General features: G+C 38.1%; 1 protein-coding gene across 3 annotated transcripts in view; it reads left to right on the forward strand.

The window, feature by feature from the left end:
- Positions 1-19,804, forward strand: part of LOC126825393 (caprin-1) — a 294,531-nt gene that overhangs the window by 224,410 nt on the left and 50,317 nt on the right. For 2 of the 3 annotated variants that reach the window (XM_050555032.2, XM_050555033.2), the window contains exon 9: positions 18,941-19,069. The exons of the other annotated variant lie outside the window; for it this stretch is intronic. In XM_050555032.2, coding sequence (XP_050410989.1) covers positions 18,941-19,069 — 129 coding nt within the window. The remainder of the gene's footprint in view (positions 1-18,940; positions 19,070-19,804) is intronic. 3 annotated transcript variants of the gene reach the window in all.

The raw sequence follows: 19,804 nt of genomic DNA on the forward strand, positions 1-19,804 counted from the left end.
CTGTGTGTAATAACTTAATTAAAAATATATATTGAGATTACTTCCAACCTTCGTGGGGAATGTGTTCAATTGTTTGTTGGTTGTAATAAACCACATAAAGGTGTTTCAAAAGATACAATCAGTAGATGGATTAAATGTGTACTTGGTAAATCCGGTGTAGATACAGACATTTTCCAAGCGCATAGTACACGTGCTGCAAGTACATCCTGTGCAAAAATACGCGGTTTATCTTTAGACTGTATTATGAAAGCAGCTGGTTGGAAAAACAGTAGTACATTTTCAAAATATTACAATACACAAAAACAGAATTTTTTGGTGATATTTTAACAGAACTGGGTTGATACACTTGCTAAAATTGTGCATTTGTTATTTTTGTTATTAAACAAATAAATGATGTAACTGTTACTGGTTTTACGTTCATGAGCACCTGCTTTAAACTCTCACATGACTACGACGTCAGACTATGACGAGGTAGAATTGGATAATTAAACGAGCTTACCGTTAGGGAAGTGAAGTAAGATTGTAATTCTACCAAGTTGTAGTCTGGAACTTGGTAGAATTACAATCCAACTTCACTTCCCTAACGGTAAGCTCGTTTAATTATCCAAATAGGTATCGCAAATTGCGCTGCGATACTGGATTTCGGCAGCCGTGGGCATAGCATTGATATTTTCCATAAAGGGAGGTAACTCCTTTTACCTTAAATGGATTTCTAAAATTCCATATGTTCCCTTATCCATTATGTTTTATGCATTTGGTTTAAATCAAAATTTCACCAATACCATATTCTTTGCCGAGGATGAAGGCAATGTGTGTTTTTGCCAATATTTAATTTTATGTCAACATCACAATTGTTAGTATAAATATATCATTTACTTTATAGTTATTGGGAATCGCGTGGCTAAGTGGGTAGGACGCTGGCTCGCTAGCCTGGAGGTCGGGTGTTCGATCCCTGCATTGGCCGAGAAAGTTCATTCAGATTTTCCGGAGTGGTTTCCCCTTGTCAGTGATGCAGGATGGAGGGCCTGACAAAAACAGCTGTCTAGTCGTTCTGATGGTACGAAAAACTGAGGTCCTGTGTACACATTGGCGTGCACGTAAAAAATCTCTTGACGATTGGAATTCGATATAACAGTAGGCCGTAGCGCTGCTGCCCGGGCAAAATTTCCCTCATAGCACACTGTATGGCGTATGCCCATCTTCATTAGCCCAGGTTAGGAGCAGAACAGTAGGACGTTAAACCCCATTTCATTTCAGTTACTTTATAGTTATCACAATTTTCATCTGGCCCTAAATCAAGTTATTGCAGACATTTTGCTTGGAACTCTCTGGATTTGTGTTCCTGGTGTTATAAGCTTGTTTAATAGGGAGGACCTTGTATAGGCCTAATATCAATATTTCAATAACACGATGGTACCTATTTATATTGTTCCATATCCAACCTCCTGGGGCAGACCCACGCCTAATTTTTATCCATAGCTGAACGAAGTTGGGGAGGGATATTGAAATGGGGTCCGTCCATCTGTCCGATTTCGTTTCTGGAGCATATCTCATAAACCGTTTAAGATATCTTTCTGAAACTTTGCACACATATCAACCTATTACAGTAGTTGTGCCTTTTGCTATTTAGGAATTTCTGGGATTTATATTTTTTGTGTATCCATGGAAACAAATTTGACCCGTCCGTCCGGTTTCGTTTCCTGAGCATATCTCATAAACCATTCAAGATATCTTTCTGAAACTTTGCACACATATCAACCTATTACGGTAGTTGTGCCTTTTGCTATTTAGGAATTTCTGGGATTTCTATTTTTTGTGTTTCCATGGAAACAAAAATGACTTAGTTTTTGGTGTACAATTTTGTTTCAAGAGCATATCTTATAATCGATTCAAGATATCTTTCTGAAACTTTGCACACACATCAACCTATTACAGTAGTTTTGCCTTTTGCTATTTAGGAATTTCTGGCATTTATACTTTTTATACGCCCAGATTTTTATTGTACTAAAAATTGCGTTTTTAGCTTGTGGACCCTATAGAGGTCATAATTTTTATCCGATTTAGAAAAAGGTATTATATCACCGTTACACCCTAAGGATGACTGAGTTCGAATTTCGTGAAAATCGGCCCAAAACTGACAGACAAAATGGCCGCCGTTCGTTCTCAAGTAGCGTAAAAATATGGTATATCAAGGTTGTGGACCCAATAGACTAATAGAGGTCACAATATTTTGATCCGATTTTGTTGAAACTTGAAATAAAAGTTTATAACCCAAAGATCTCGGTTCCTTTCGATAGCCGCCTATCGGACTGTAACTTCTTGAATTATGGACCCTGTTTGAACGAAAAATCAAGTTTTTATACGCCCACATTTTCATGTGGACGTATATTGCTGTCCGTCCGGACATCCAACCGTCCACGATTGTTTGTGGACACTCTACAGGTCACAATTCTTATCCGATTTTGACGAAACTTGAAATATAGGTTTATCTCCATAAGATCTCGGCTGCTTTCGATATTGGCATGTATCGGATCGAAACTTCATGGATTATGGCCCCTGTTTGTACGAAAAATCACGTTTTTATACGCCCACATTTTCATGTGGACGTATTATGCCGTCGCCCCTGTCCGTCCGGCGTCCACAATTTGTTTGTGGACACTCTACAGGTCACAATTCTTATCCGATTTTGACGAAACTTGAAATATAGGTTTATCTCCAAAAGATCTCGGTTCCTTTCGATATTGGCATGTATCGGATCGAAACTTCATGGATTATGGCCCCTGTTTGTACGAAAAATCATGTTTTTAGCTTGTGGACCCTATAGAGGTCACAATTTTTATCCGATTTTGTTGAAACTTGAAATCTAAGTTGATAATCCAAAGATCTCGGTTCCTGTCGATATTTGCGCATATTGGACCGTAACTTCCTGAATTATGGCCCCTGATTGTACCAAAAATCGTGTTTTTAGCTTGTGGACCCTATAGAGGTCATAATTTTTATCCGTTTTAAAAAAACATTCAATTATATCACCGTTACACCCTAAGGATGGCTCAGTTTAAAATTGACAGACAAAATGGCCGCCGTTCGTTCTCAAATAGCGTAAAAATATGGTATATCAAGGTTGTGGACACTATAGAGGTCACAATTTTTATCCGATTTTGTTGAAACTTGAAATCTAAGTTTTTAGCTTGTAGACCCGATAGAGGTCATAATTTTTATTCGATTTAAAAAAAACCGTATTATTATATCACCGTTACACCCTAAGGAAGGCTGAGTTCAAATTTCGTGAAAATCGGCCCAAAATTGACAGACAAAATGGCCGCCCTTCGTTCTCAAATTGCGTAAAAATATGGTATATCATGGTTGTAGACCCTATAGAGGTCACAATTTTTATCCAATTTTGTTGAAACTTGAAATGTAAGTTTATAACCCAAAGATCTTGGTTCCTTTCGATATTCGCGCATATCGGACTGTAACTTCCTGAATATTGGCCCCTGATTGTACGAAAAATCGCATTTTTAGCTTGTGGAGCCTATAGAGATCATAATTTTTATCCGATTTAAAAAAATCGTATTATTATATCACCGTTACACCCTAAGGACGGCTGAGTTCGAATTTCGTGAAAATCGATCCAAAACTGACTGATAAAATGGCCGTCCTTCGCTCTCAAATAGCGTAAAAATATGGTATATCTCGATTCCTTTCGATATTCGCGCATATCGAATTGTAATTTCCTGAATTATGGCCCTTGATTGTAGGAAAAATCACTTTCGTTATAGCTTGTTCTCGATCCATCTCTCAAAAATGTGGGCGTATCCTGCCTGGCAGCCGCTGGTTGTGTTTCCATGGAAACAAATTTGACTTAGTTTTTGGTGTATAATTTTGTTTCCGGAGCATATCTCATAAACCGTTCAAGATATCTTTTTGAAACTTTGTACAGACATCTACCCATTACCGTAGTTGTGCCTTTTACTATTTAGGAATTTCCGGGATTTATATTTTTTGTGTTTCCATAGAAACAAATTTGACTTAGTTTTTGTTGTACAATTTTGTTTCCGGAGCATATCTTTCTGAAACTTTGCACACACACCAACCTATTACAGTAGTTGTGCCTTTTGCTATTTAGGAATTTCTGAGATTTATATTTTTTGTGTTTTCATGGAAACAAATTTGACTTGTCCATCAGTCCGTCGGCTTTCGTTTCCGGAGGATATCTCATAAACCGTTCAAGATATCTTTCTGAAACTTTGCACACATATCAACCTATTACAGTAGTTGTGCCTTTTGCTATTTAGGAATTTCTGGGATTTATATTTTTTGTGTTTCCATGGATATTATTTTATATCAAATACTGACTGGGGAGCAGACTGTAAGGTCTTGCTCAGATTATATCGAGCATTAATAAGATCAAAACTCGATTATGGGTGTATTGTGTATGGGTCTGCCTGCGAGTCGTATCTCAAAGAGCTCGAAACCATACCCAACCAGGGACTTAGAATCAGTTTAGGAGCATTTCGTACATCTCCAGTGGACAATTTAGGAGCATTTCGTACATCTCCAGTGGACAATTTATACGTCGAGGCGCATGAGCCCTCACTGTACAACAGACGTGATAAACTGGCCCTGCAGTATGCTACTAAAATAGCATCTTTACCAAACCATATTTCATTTAACACCATATTTAGACCCTATCATGAGCATTTATATATGCTCAAGACTAAAGTTATTCCATCATTCGGTATTCGCATACAACCCCTTTTGTCTGAGGCTGATATCAGCCTTGACAGTATTGTGAATACCCCTTTCTTTAGGACTCCACCATGGGCTATATCCCCCCCAAATATTGATTTCCATCTTACACAACATAAAGAGATACTAGCTCCATGGTGTTTCAGTCTCTTTCGAGAGCTAAGGTCTAAATATGGTGATTACCGTATTTTTCGGTGTATTAGGCGCACCTTTTTTACCATATATTTTATTTTCTAGAAGGGGTGCTCCTAATACATAACGTTAAGCGAATTCAGGCTTTTCCCCGTGTAGAAACCGAAGTCGGGAGTTCAAGAAATAACTGCCCTAGAATCAACACATGTCGACCGGGTGACGCTACCTCAAAAGTTTATGATAAATTACCACTCAAATTAAACACAATACTGTTTCTTTTCGTGTCCATTTATATTTGTCAGTAATATTTTAGATAGTTTAAAATTCGTCCATATTTGTCAATAACCTTTAGATACGGTTAAAATATGTCAATAATTATCGCCCGTATATCTGTTATTTCGTGCATAAAAATTAAAAAAAGATGTCAACATTTTAGGCTATCCCGTGTACAGTATAGTGTTTGTCATAACCGGCAATGCAAACACCATCGGCTGATAGCCGTTCAACGTTAGCGATGTTTTAAAAAATAGCATACGTATCGTTAATATTTCTTGCTAATTCTACATCATATATTTCTGCTATTCAGTATACTCTTGGCCATTATCGGCAGTTCTCGCACATCCCCGTTCAAGGTCAGTGGTGTTGTCAGTCGAGCTGACGAATAGGGCGGGATATGCATTCATACAAGCATTTTCATTGGTTCAATATAAGTCATTGGTAGTAAGGGTGGGATTACAGTTAAACTGGCATATATTGAAATTGTTCTCTTGTCTACGATATCACCCCTGGTGGAAGTGGGCGGTAAACTCCAGAAACGACGACGACAAAGTTTTTCTGTCTAACCTTTTCTCGAAACGGCAAATCTTCACGGCAGCTATGATTGACAGTCAACCCATTCTTTCACAATTTGTGGATAACATGCGGCGCTCTATCTATTCGCTTTATCTATTACCGCACTCTTTAGCGGTTCGTCTCGTAGTCATTCTGAATAAATAATTTTTCAAAAGTTTGATTGAAGGTTCGTTGGTATTTTCTAAACATTTCTATAACTTATATATCTTGCCGTTTCAAGTTACCGATAGTTTTCATGCAACAAATATTCACTGATTGACCCATTGTTATAATTTACCGGTATCGTTAATGATCTACTGGTGAATTGTCATCGTATGCTTTAGGAAGTTGTTTGTTCACAAAATCATTGTTTCTTTGATTGGTATTAAAAATGCTATTGTCTTATTTTACTGATAGATATAAATGGCCTCAATCTAGGTATTGTCATGCTGTGTGTAGTGGGCGGGGCAATTGACACAATCGTTTGATTGTCAGTTGTTTGGATAGTATAAAATAAACTAGAATTATTGTTTCTCTTTTTACCGGTAGTCAGGATTTAAGCCGTGAGTAACTGATCATGATAAATTATTTCTAACAGTTATTATTTCATTTGTTTATCATCAATACCTATTCATTTATCACAGCCAATTGCTCTTGAATTTAACAGGATGTAACAGACATCCATGTGTGTTGTGGGCGGTACTCTAACGACAATTTGACTATCGTACAAGCGCCAGAATTACCATTTAAGTTATGGAACAATTCAATTGAAAGTTGTAATTAATATAAAGTCTTATGCAATTTAAAATATGTATATAGAGTTTAATTTCATAAAGAAATATATTTAAAGCTTGATACAGTTAAATATCGGTAATTATTATAACTGTAAACAGTAGAGTTTGGCCCAGTTACTGGAGATTGCAGGTGTATTTGAATCACGTATGGTAACTATGGTATGGCACGTGTTTCACAAGGCGCTGGAGAAGGGTGTGCCTAAACCATGCATTTTTATTTTTTCCTGATAAACCTCTGCCAAACTCGCCCTGCACCTTATCTACGCATGCGCCTAATACACCGAAAAATACAGTATGCTCCTATTTACACAGATGGTTCTAAGGATGGTGATAGAGTGGCTTAGGCTACATACGCCATCCGATACCATTTCTGTGTGTCTGCCAACTGCTGCTTCAATATTTACAGCTGAGCTCCATGCCATACTTCAGGCTTTTGAGTTCATTTAATCGTCACATCTATTACAGCACATCATCATTACTGATTCTATGTCCTCGCTTCAAGCAATTAACAATAAACAGCTTGAACACCCATTAGTAGCAGATGTTTATCGTCTGCTACTATCTTAAGAGTTGAGCAGCAAAGACGTCTTTTGCTGGCTCCCCAGTCACGTTGATATAAGGCGGGGGGCAGTAGTAAAAAAAACATCATACGTCAAGTCGAAAAATATGCACTGGACCTGGGTAGACCACCCACCCATTAAAATCTTGCGTAAAAAAATATTCACCATCATTTTTAAGAAAGACCACCCTAAAATCTTGCGCAATAAAATGTGTTCTTCACAGTTGCTTATAAGACCACCCTAAAATCTTGTGCAAGAAAATGTGTTTCTTGAAATATCTCATTTTAGACCACCCAAAAGTATGTGCAATACCTAACTACTAAAAGGCTGAGCAATAGAACAAATGACAAGACGATATGTTATAAATACACTATTTATATTGAGTTGATGTTCGACAAAATTCTGAGTCTGAATTATTAGCAAAGATAGTCTAAGACTGCCCATATGCAGAGACAGGCTAAAATATATGAACTTAGGCTTGTACCTATTCATTTATTGTGTTTTACCATATCCACTCAAATCTACTGATCACGAGTTGATCAATTTTGACCAGAGTGTGACGAAGTAAAAGATTTCCCAAATCTCATCTCGGCATGCTGCGGTGTTGTGGGTAAAACAGGGTAAAAAAGATGTTGACCCTCTCCACACGACGTGTTTATTCGGAGTGGGCTGGCAAACCAAATTGACAGGACAACAGTCAATCAAATCACGGGATAACACTTGAATGAAATGATAAGGCTTTGAAATATTAATGAATATTTATGTAAATAAACATATACAAGAAACAGGAGTTACAGTACAAACATAAACAAGTTGACAGTTTTCTTTGTTGACAGTTCTAATTCAATATTAGAGTTCACGAGTCACGGAATTCACAGTTCACAGAGTTCATGGTTCACAGAGTTCACGATGTCTATGGAGATCCGCCATGTTAGAAAGCATGGGTTTTCACAAAATTAAAGTTCACTTTCTCGGAGGAATTGTAAAGTTAATCACAGTCGTCACCTTACGACACAAAGTTCACCATTGACTTAAGTATCACAATTGTCCTAAAAACATAGTTACCAAACACCACCTCCGAGACAGGGAAAAAAACAGTATCGACACGGCATTGTAACATGCCTAAGGGTGAATTTTGCGTTTTGATTGGTGGATTAGACACTGTCGATTGGACAATATATAACACCCCTCTGTTTTAGCAAGGCGAATAACTGCGTGTATAAATATTACAGTGTACTTTTTTTTCGTTTTGTACTCAGCCATCTTCCTCAACTCAAATCTTTATTGACAAATATCTTCAAGAAATTCTGCTCAAATCACCATCACACTATTTTCAAACTTCATCCAAACACATCTCTGAAATATATAAAACAGAAGAAAATCAGTCATAAACAGGCATCATAAATTATTCGTAACTGAGCAGTGTGGACAATTTTGTTTTGTTTTTTTGCACTCTGCAGTGTTTACTTTAAAGTGGACAATTTAAATCAAAGTTTGCCCAAATTCTGAATAACATGATCCGTCAGATAATGAGTCATTAGTCTCAAGAAATTGTTTGAAAATATAGTCACTAAGGGAGGTGAAATAGCAGCTGATTTGGGCCTAGGATAACGGGAAATTATGCTAAAATTGACAATGACAATTGATTGACAACACCTCAGAACGATATACATAGAAACCACTTGAATCATAGGCATCACATAGTTTTATAGGGTATTCTGAGGGGTGTATGCAAGAACTGCTCTTCTCTGAACAAGAACTAGCAATAGAATTGTGTTGACGGTCTGCAAAAAAAATAATAAATGCTAAAAACTCAGCTATGTGAAAGTTATCAAAACTTCTAAAGTGAAGCCATCATTGTTGCCGGTTGTTGCCAAGAGTTATCCCTGTGTAGTCTCGGTTAACAGGCCGTAACTAATCCATTCACGACTGGCACTACCGGTCAAAAAGGCCACACTAAGGCTAATTTACTAATGTTTTTAAAAATCTTCAAACGTTAAAAATATTTTATTTGAAATATTTGAATAGCATTTTCTTTTATAATTTATTTACCAGCGACCCAAGATTCAAGCATTTTAAAATTGAATTTATCTTCGCTTGAATTCGACCACTAATTCGACACAGCTCGGTAAAAACGGCAGCATGTCACAACGTTTTCTTACGCATTTATGGTTAATTACTGAGGCAAAAAGTAGGATATAGCTTTCAATTTTATATCCCTATTTTTTGTAGACGTATATGTACGTAAACTATAATTTTGGATAGGTCTAAAATACGATTCTATTTTGATGGAGTTGTTATTGATATGAACTGAAACACTTCGTATCCCGTTTCATGCAATTTTCTTGCAGGGACCCATTAGACCACCCAATTTTCTTACCCAGAAATGCTTTTTTTCTTTCAGAACTCTGTTAGACCACCCATTTTTCTTACCCGGAAATGCTTTTTTTCTTGCAGAACTCAGTTAGACCACCCAATTTTCTTACCCGAAAATGCTTTTTTTCTTGCAGAACTCAGTTAGACCACCCAATTTTCTTACCTGGAAATGCACTTTTTCTTGCACTTTTTTCGGCTGGCAGACCCACCCCACCCCCCAGTTGCTGTTTGCATTTTTTGTCCCCCGCCTTTCGAAGAAAGCAGGGGACTATTAAAATGGGTTCGTCCGTCTGTCTGTCTGTCCGTCTGTCTGTCCGTCACACTTTTTGGGACACAATAACTCTCTTCCTAATTGAGCTAGAATGTTCAAACTTGGTGTATGTGTTTATTAGGTCAATGCCTTGATGGAGTTCGAAGATGAGCATTTTCCGCTTTGGGTAAGCAGAGATAAGCAATTTGATTGGTTGATGCTTTGGGACACGATAACTCTCTTCCTAATTGGGCTAGAATGTTCAAACTTGGTGTATGTGTTGATTAGGTCAATGCCTTGATGGAGTTCGAAGATGAGCATTTTCCGCTTAGGGTAAGCAGAGATAAGCAATTTGATTGGTTGATGCTTTGGGACACGATAACTTTTAATTGAGCTAGAATGTTCAAACTTGGTGTATGTGTTTATTAGGTCAATGCCTTGATGGAGTTCGAAGATGAGCATTTTCCGCTTAGGGTAAGCAGAGATAAGCAATTTGATTGGTTGATGCTTTGGGACACGATAACTCTCTTCCTAATTGGGCTAGAATGTTCAAACTTGGTGTATGTGTTGATTAGGTCAATGCCTTGATGGAGTTCGAAGATGAGCATTTTCCGCTTAGGGTAAGCAGAGATAAGCAATTTGATTGGTTGATGCTTTGGGACACGATAACTTTAGTTCTAATTAAGTGAGATTGATGAAACTTGGTGTATAGTTTCATTACAGTAATACCTTGACTAAGTTTGATAATGAGCATTTTCTGCTCAGGGTAAGCAGAGCGATACGCAATTTGATTGGTCGAGACTTTGGAAAACAATAACTCTCCTACTTTGATTGTCCCCCGCCTTTCGAAGAAAGCAGGGAACTATTAAAATGGGTTCGTCCGTCTGTCTGTTTGTCTGTCTGTCCGTTCCGCTTATGGTAAGCAGAGATAAACAATTTGATTGGTTGATCTTCGAATTGAAAAAATGTTCATGCTTATTGTCCCCCGCCTTTCGAAGAAAGCAGGGAACTATTAAAATGGGTTCGTCCGTCTGTCTGTTTGTCTGTCCGTTCCGCTTAGGGTAAGCAGAGATAAACAATTTGATTGGTTGATGCTTTGGGACACTATAACTTTAGTTCTAATTAAGTAGATAAACAATTTGATTGGTTGATGCTTTGGGACACTATAACTTTAGTTCTAATTAAGTGAGAGTGATGAAACTTGGTGTATAGTTTCATTACAGTAATACCTTGACTAAGATCGATAATGAGCATTTTCTGCTCAGATTAAGCAGAGCGATAAGCAATTTGATTTGCTGAGACTTTGGAACACAATAACTCTCCTTCGAATTGAGTTAAAATGTTCAAAATTGGTGTGTATGCTTATTGTCCCCCGCCTTTCGAAGAAAGCAGGGGACTATTAAAATGGGTTCGTCCGTCGTCTGTTTGTCTGTCTGTCCGTCACACTCCTTCGAATTGAGTTAAAATGTTCAAAATTGGTGTGTATGCTTATTGTCCCCCGCCTTTCGAAGAAAGCAGGGGACTATTAAAATGGGTTCGTCCGTCTGTCTGTCTGTCTGTCCGTCACACTTTTTGGGACACAATAACTCTCCTCCCAATTGTGGTAGAAGGTTCAAACTTGGTGTAGGCCTTTATTAGGTCAATGCCTAGATGGAGTTCGAAGATGAACCTTTTCTGCGCAGGCTAAGCCGACATAAGTCATTTGATTGGTTGATGCTTTGGGACACGATAACTTTAGTTCTAATTAAGTGAGAGTGATCAAACTTGGTTTATAGTTTCATTACATGAATACCTCGATAATGAGCATTTTCTGCATAGGCCGAGATAAGCTATTTGATTGGTTGATGCTTTGGGGCACGATAACTTTAGTTCAATTAGATGAACCTTTTCTGCGCAGGCTAAGCCGACATAAGTCATTTGATTGGTTGATGCTTTGGGACACGATAACTTTAGTTCTAATTAAGTGAGAGTGATCAAACTTGGTTTATAGTTTCATTACATGAATACCTCGATAATGAGCATTTTCTGCATAGGCCGAGATAAGCTATTTGATTGGTTGATGCTTTGGGGCACGATAACTTTAGTTCTAATTAAGTGAGAGTGATCAAACTTGGTTTATAGTTTCATTACATGAATACCTTGACTAAGTTCTGCCTTGACTAAGTTTTGCATAAGGCTAAGCCAAATAAGCCACCAGGTAGTGCATTTTAGCAGTTGCTTTTTATCCATGGTATAAGTTATGAATAAATAATGACAATGTTGTTTTTTTTTTAAACTCTTTATTTTTCACTGTTCAAATTTTTTATAACAATAATCACATTAGTTATTATTTTGAGGGAGAATGGAAGAAGAAAAGATCATAAAATACAAAAACTATGTCTATTTATTTTCCTATTTCGGCGGGGGACATCAGCCTCACTGTTGGCTTGTTTTTTTACAGTTGCCCCCTGTATAAGGGGGAATGATCAAGCAGATTTTGCTGCCAAAGCTGCTTTAGATCTTCTCCAATCACCCTTTTTAATACCATATAAGATTTTAAATCATGTATAAATCATTTTACTTATGACCGCTGGCAACGGTCTTGGGATCTTGCAGGCACAAATAAACTTCATAACATTAAGCCTCTCTTAGGATTTTGGCCAAGTTCCTATAGAACCAACAGGAGGGATGAAGTTGTATTGTGTCGCTCTCATATTGATCATTCTTTTTTAACTCACATTTTCATATTAAAGCGAGAGCCTCAACCAGAATGCGAAGACTGTCGTGTTTCTTTGACAGTTAAGCACATTTTGATTGAGTGCAAGCATCTCAAACATATAAGATCACGATATTACCGTTGCAAGTCACTATATAACTTGTTTGCCCAACCAGGGTTATATTGCGAAATGCTAAACTTTTTAAAAGAGACAGGTTTTTATTATAAATTTTAATTTGTATATATATCTATGTAATATTTCATATTTTATATGTTTATATGCATAAAAGATTCTTTTTATTTTAAATTACATATACTGTGATATTGTTTTTATTTATGCATATAAAATCTTGTGATACGATTTTAGCCTATCTCGTAAGAACCACCATATGTTTGGCACAATACAGCCCGGTTGGAGCTGACGTGCCATAAAACCATATTTCATTCATTCATTCATTCACTCCTCTTAACGCGGCCAGCGGTCACTATTTTACTAATAAATTTAACAAAACATCGCCCATTCAACGACCATTTTTATACGCCCACATTGAAATGTGGTCTTATATTGTCGTCGCCCCCGTCCGTCCGGCGTCCACAATTGCTTGTGGACGCTCTAGAGGCTAAAGTTAATATCTGATTGACTTTAAATTTACATACAGTGTTTAAGGTCATGAGACGAAGAAGCCTATTGATTTTCAACGATTTCCGATAATTACTGCCAGAGTTATGGCCCTTGATCACTTCAAAAAATCTTGTGGACGCTCTAGAGGCCAAAGTTAATATCCGATTGACTCTAAATTTATACACAGTGTTTAAGGTCATGAGACGAAGAAGCCTATTGATAATTACTGCCAGAGTTATGGCCCTTGATCACTCTAGAGGCCAAAGTTAATATCCAATTGACTTTAAATTTATACACAGTGTTTAAGGTCATGAGACAAAGAAGCCTATTGATTTTCTGCGATCTCCGATAATTACTGCCAGAGTTATGGCCATTGATCACTTCAAAAAATTTTGTGGACGCTCCAGAGGCCAAAGTTAATATCCGATTGACTTTAAATTTATACACAGTGTTTAAGGTCATGAGACAAAGAAGTCTATTCATTTTCAGTGATTTTCGATAATTACTGCCAGAGTTATGGCCCTTGATCACTTCAAAAAACCTTGTGGATGCTCTAAAGGCTAAAGTTAATATCTCATTGACTTTAAATTTATACACAGTGTTTGAGGTCACGAGGCGAAGAATCCTATTGATTTTCAAAGATTTCTGATAATTACTGCCAAAGTTATGGCCCTTGATCACTTTGAAAAATCTTGTGGACGCTCTAGAGGCCAAAGTTAATATCCGATTGACTTCAGATTGATACACAGAGTTTAAGATCTTGAGGCGAACAAGTATATTGATTTTCAATGAATTTTTATGACTTGGAACAGCTAAATCCATGATACAGTATTAAAAGTTTTGTATACAAAACGTTAGCATGGGGCAGAACTTTATAAAAACCAAACAAATTCTAATGGTTTTCTGAGTTGTTGCTCTAATCAGATTTTAGTGTATTATAAATGTTCCATTACCGAAAAAAGTAAAAATATCCGACAACTCTTGTTGACTGCCCGGACGATTTAGCTGCTGTGGGGGTATGTTTCGTTGCCTGGCAACCTATCTTTATGACTTGGAACAGCTAAATTCATGATACAGTATTAAAAGTTTTGTATACAAAACGTTAGCATGGGGCAGAACTTTATAAAAACCAAACAAATTCTAATGGTTTTCTGAGTTGTTGCTCTTAATCAGATTTTAGTGTATTATAAATGTTTCATTACTGAAAAAATAAAAAATAAACACTGGTCTGTACACATATAGCACGACGTTTCGACAAGTATCCTCTTATCGTTGTCGTTTTGTGCTTGATAACGATAAGGGGATACTTGTCGAAACGTCGTGCTATATGTGTACAAAACAGTGATTGTTTTTTCGATATAAATTGTGTTGTGTTTTTTTTTTCACAGTAGACTACACAAAGAACGGGGCTGTAGGGGGGCCTTTTTGCGATACTGCATGTAAGAGACGCTTTTAATACCCCGTGTTCGCCGTTTCAATGGACTGTAGTACGGTATGCGTACACACTAGAGCGAATGGGAACTAGAGAGGGATAGAGAGAGGGCTGTGATGCAATGAGACGCCCCTTGAGAGAGAGAGAGAGAGAGAAGGAGCGATGGGTGGGGGGGCTGAGAGCGAGAAAGAGAGTAAGAGAGATCCGCATTGTAACTTAAAGATAGGGCTATAGAGAGCTAGAGAGGGGGGGGGGTAGTTAAAGAGGTGGGCTAGGGACAGAGAACTAGCGGGAGTGAGGGCTAGAGAGAGCGAACTAGAGAGGACGAGGGCTAGATAGAGAGAGGACAAGAGCTAGAGAGCGAGCTTTAGAGTGGAGTAGAGAGAGAGAGAGAGGGGTGGGGGGCTGAGAGCGAGAAAGAGAGATCCACATTGTAACTTAGAGAGACAGGGCTATAGAGAGGGAGAGGGGGGGTAGCTAGAGAGAGCGAACTAGAGAGGACGAGGGCTATAGTGAGAGGACAAGAGCTAGAGAGCGAGCTTAAGAGTAGAGAGAGAGAGAGATGGGGATTAACGTCCACTTGGTTCAATTTTACTTCAATAATTCGCTTGCGCGTAGGGGTCTTTTATCAGTGGGGAAACCGGAGGACCCGGGGAAAACCCACGAGGTTGGACAGGCGATCATACCCCTTGTCACGTACAACCGGGGAATCGAAATTACGCCAGTTGTTTCAGTGACAGACCTTATGATACAGCGCGCACAAGCTAACAAGATGGAAAGAGCTTGAGAAAGAGAGAGATGGTGAGAGCTAGAGAGCGTAAGATAGAGAGATACCTAGAGAGATAGCGACACGGAAAGTGAGAGCTACAGAATGGGCTAGTGGGGGAGGGACTTAAGAGAACTATCGGTTGGGGGAGAGCGAGCTAGAGGGAGAGAGCTAGCTAGAGGGCGAGTGGGGAGGTCAAAAAGCGCTAGAGAGTTGGCTGCCAAGGGATGAGACTTGTCCCTCGAGAAGAGAGAGAGAGAAGGGTGGGGCTACAGAGAACAAGCTAAGGGGGGATTTAGGGAGTTAGCTCGCAAAAGAAAGAGGTGAGGGAGAGCTTGACCTCGAGGGAGAACAAGCTAGAGAGAAGGGTGAGAGCTAGAGAGTAAGCTTAGACTATTAGAGAGAGATAGAAAGAAAGAGAGAGAATCCACAAGATGAAGAACTAGAGAAAGAGAGCAAGAAAGATCGGGAGAGAGGGCGTGAGCTAGAGAGAAAGCTAGAGCGCGTGAGATAGAGACCTAGGAAGATAGCGAGACAGAAGGCGAGAGCTAGAGATGGAGAGAGTGAGGGGCGTTAGAGAGAGATAGTGATAAGCCTGCGATGTGATGATACTATCAATCTACTGTGAGAAGGTTAGAGAGAGATCGAGAGAGAGAATGAGCTAAAGGCTGAGGGTGGTATGGAGGGAGCTAGCAATGGTAGGGAGTAGCGATAGAGAAGGGAGAGCAGGGGGGGGGGGGCACAGCAAGGGAGAGTGGGGACTAGAGCGAGATAACAAGTGGGCGAGATAGAGAGGTGAAGAGAGTGAGATAGAGAGAAGGTTGTACGATACGGTGAGGCTTGACAGGGAGGGTGCGCGCGAGAGCCAGAGAAAGGTATCAAGATTACGGGAGGGAAGAGGGGGCTGGGGTTAGAGAGGGGTGTAACATCCACTGAACACAAACTAGGCCATAATTTTACTTCAATAATTTGCTTGCGCGTAGGGGTCTGTATCAATGAAAGAAAGTCGGAGAAAACCCAACGAGGTTGAGCAGGCTACCATACTGTTAACCATGCCACTTAACTCAATTACAGACCTTGAGATCTAAAGCGTACCCGTAAGACCAATATAACTTCCACCCCATCGTTAAATCACATAAGGTCGTAAACAGCAATAAGTATGTATCTTTGGTTATAGGTAGAGAGTAGAAAAAGGTCGTATGTGACTTTTCCGAGTTACCACACCTGATAACTGAAAACTTTATATTGCATTTCTAGCTATTCCCAATCATAACATACTGTACAAAATATGCGAAAAAACAATAAATAAACAATTTTACAGGATCATTTTCAAACCTTTAAACTCGATTTTCTTGAAAAGTGAAAAATGTCACTTACGACCTTTTTCCCTCTAAGGGGACGAATTATATCATCTTGTCGTTCTTCGTAACACCCCCGCTAATCCCGTGAATAATATTTAATTAACTGGACCCCTCCCCCCTCTGATCAGGTAAAAAAAAATGTGAAAATAACAAACCCGGGATTATCTGTTAATTAATCTTTTGTTTTATTAAACGACAAATCACACGTAATGAAACATTATTTGATAATGATAGAATAAACTAAAAGTACCGAAAAAGTCAAGTTTTGTCACGATCATCTAGTATCTCCTTTCCATTGTCACTTTATTGCTAAACAGACGTTTTAGCGCCTCCTATAATTAGTGCTGGCGAAAAATATCGATATAGCCAATAATCGTCAGCGACTATTCAGTTCTTGATATCGATACTCGTATAAAAAATAAAGGAGCTTCAATATACAAAGGAGCTTCAATAAAATGAAATTAACAGAATGTTTTGTGTCAAATAATCGCCGTCATATCATTCAAAACACACTAAAACTAAAAACAAACACACTAGACGATGGTACAACCACCGCGCCGGTAATTTTGCTGGTCGTTTACAACAATGACAATGCATAATTAATTAATTGTTCGGGGGAAATAACTTTATTGCTAAACAGACGTTTTAGCGCCTCCTATAATTAGTGCTGGCGAAAAATATCGATATAGCCAATAATCGTCAGCGACTATTCAGTTCTTGATATCGATACTCGTATAAAAAATAAAGGAGCTTCAATATACAAAGGAGCTTCAATAAAATGAAATTAACAGAATGTTTTGTGTCAAATAATTCAGAAGCCTATTGAATTTCAGCATTTTCCGTTAATTACGTCTAGAGTTATGGTCCTTGTTTCACTTTATTGATCCTGTGAACGCTCTAACGTCAAAAGTTATCATTCGATCTTTCTGAAAATTATATGCATTATTTAAATTAGTGAGACGAAAAAGCCTATTGAATTTCAGCAATTTCCGTTAATTACGTCTAGAGTTATGGCCCTTGTTTCACTTTATTGAACCTTGTGAACGCTCCATCACCAAAAGTTATCACCGAATCTTTGTGAAATGTATATGCATTATTTAGATTAGTGAAACGAAAAAGCCTATTGAATTTCAGCAATTTCCGTTTATTACGTCTAGAGTTATGGCCCTTGTTTCATTTTATTGATCCTTGTGAACGCTCTAACGCCAAAAGTTATCACCCAATCTTTGTGAAATTTATATGCATGATTTAAATTAGTGAAACGAAAAAGCCTATTGAATTTCAGCAATTTACAATAATTACTTCTAGAGTTATTGCCCTTGTTTCATTTTGTTAAACCTTGTTAATGCTCGATTGATGAAAGTTATCATCCGATATGTATGAAATTTATATGCATTATTTAAATTAGTAAAACGAAAAAGCCTGTCAAATTTCAACAATTTCTGTAGATTACTTCCAGAGTTGTGACCCTTGTTTCAGTTTGTAGAACCTTGTAAACCCTCAAAACGACAAAATTTATAATCTGATTTGTATGGAATTGTCTTGTAAAGACCCCCAATTACCGACAAAGGAATAAATATTCGACAACCCTTGTCGACCGCTCGGACGATTTAGCTGCTGTGGGCGTATGTTTTGTTGCCTGGCAACCTATCTTATAAATAATTAATTCCCCTTTGACATACTAGAGTTATTTCCCTGTTTTGATGTTGTGCTATTGTGTAACTAAGCGAGGTAAAACTATTGTCTTTTGTATTAACCCTGAAGACGCTGTAAGACCGAAAGATCTTGGCACTAATGTAAAAGTTACTTAAAGGAGCTAAATCGCTAATATTTGGGACCTAGAAAATGACAAAAATGGGTCGCAACGCATATAATAATGTAATATGAATGTATATAAACTGATTTACATTCAATCGTTTCTGTTTTTACTGTAATTTCTAATCAGTTATGTTCGGCGAAATACGCTAGAAGTCTCATGTAAATCGCAATCTTTAGCATCTGTTTTTTCCAGTCTACACCGATGGTATTTATTGTGCATGCTCTTCAGATAAGAATATAGCGTCACCATTTGACATGACTTGTGGAATATGTCTAGCCCTTTTCTTTGAGTCCTGTGTTCCAAATTGTGGTACACGATTCGTGTACCAATGGTAAAATGTTTATTTTGTCTTGAATATTGGATATCAGAAGCCCATCTTTTCACTGTAAGATCACAAGACCAATGTTGATTTGAACTGACAAATAATTCGTGTTTTCAATGTCGGAAGATTTTTGATGATATTGAGTTAGACTTAGCTACTTTAAAAATAGATTATTTCATCCAAAAATTAGTATTTTTTGGTATATAGCATTTAGATGTATTTATGTTGTAGGAAATGATGGTTATCGTGGTGGTGGTAATAGAGGATATAATAGAGATAATAATTATAGAGGTAGAAATGGACGAGGTGGAACAGATTCAGCAAATCAAAACGGATATAGTCGAAGTAGAGGGGGGAGAGGTGTGTATACTTTACCGTTAATGGACGCTAACCAAAATGACGTAAACTTTATGTAAATCTAAAAATGTTAACTTTTGGCATGAACCCTTTCATTGCGTCTACCCGGTAGTACCGGGTATTATAAAATGTTGTTAAAATGCGCGTACCCGGTATTACTGGGAACTCAGTATGGCCCCGCTAAAATTAGCACCGTAGCTGCAAGTGCCATCTATTGTATTTTCTATACACTAGAACATATTTTCACATGTTTCAAGCGGCAAACCGTAAAATGGCGGAGTGCGTAGTGACAACGTAGACGATACAATCTTGGCAAAGTCGTGAATGACATCTTCATTGACCAAGACAGTGTGGACAATTTCGAGGCAGGTACTGATACACATAATTCTTTCCAGTTAGTTGATAATAATAGCTAGGACAGTGATTGGTAGTATGAAGTGCGTGATTTGTTGCGCGACATTCCGCCTATGGCTATGTCTCCCGTGAATATGATAGCCCTATGTAGTATGTCTTCAGTAGATTCTGATGGTAATTCTGATGTTGATAATAATGCTTGCCTGCTGGATCGTAAAACATCTAGGCAATTCCCGAGTCCCGAACGTGTAGATCTATTGACTGACTATAGTGATAATGATATGGGACTTGAGGATGAAAGTGAAAGTAAAAACAAGGTATTGCAATCCGCACGTGGTCATGGCAGCGATAGACGTGGTGCGCGGGTTAGTGGTGGCATTGCTC

This window comes from Patella vulgata, chromosome 6, assembly GCF_932274485.2.
Source record: "Patella vulgata chromosome 6, xgPatVulg1.2, whole genome shotgun sequence".
Lineage (NCBI taxonomy): Eukaryota > Metazoa > Mollusca > Gastropoda > Patellidae > Patella > Patella vulgata.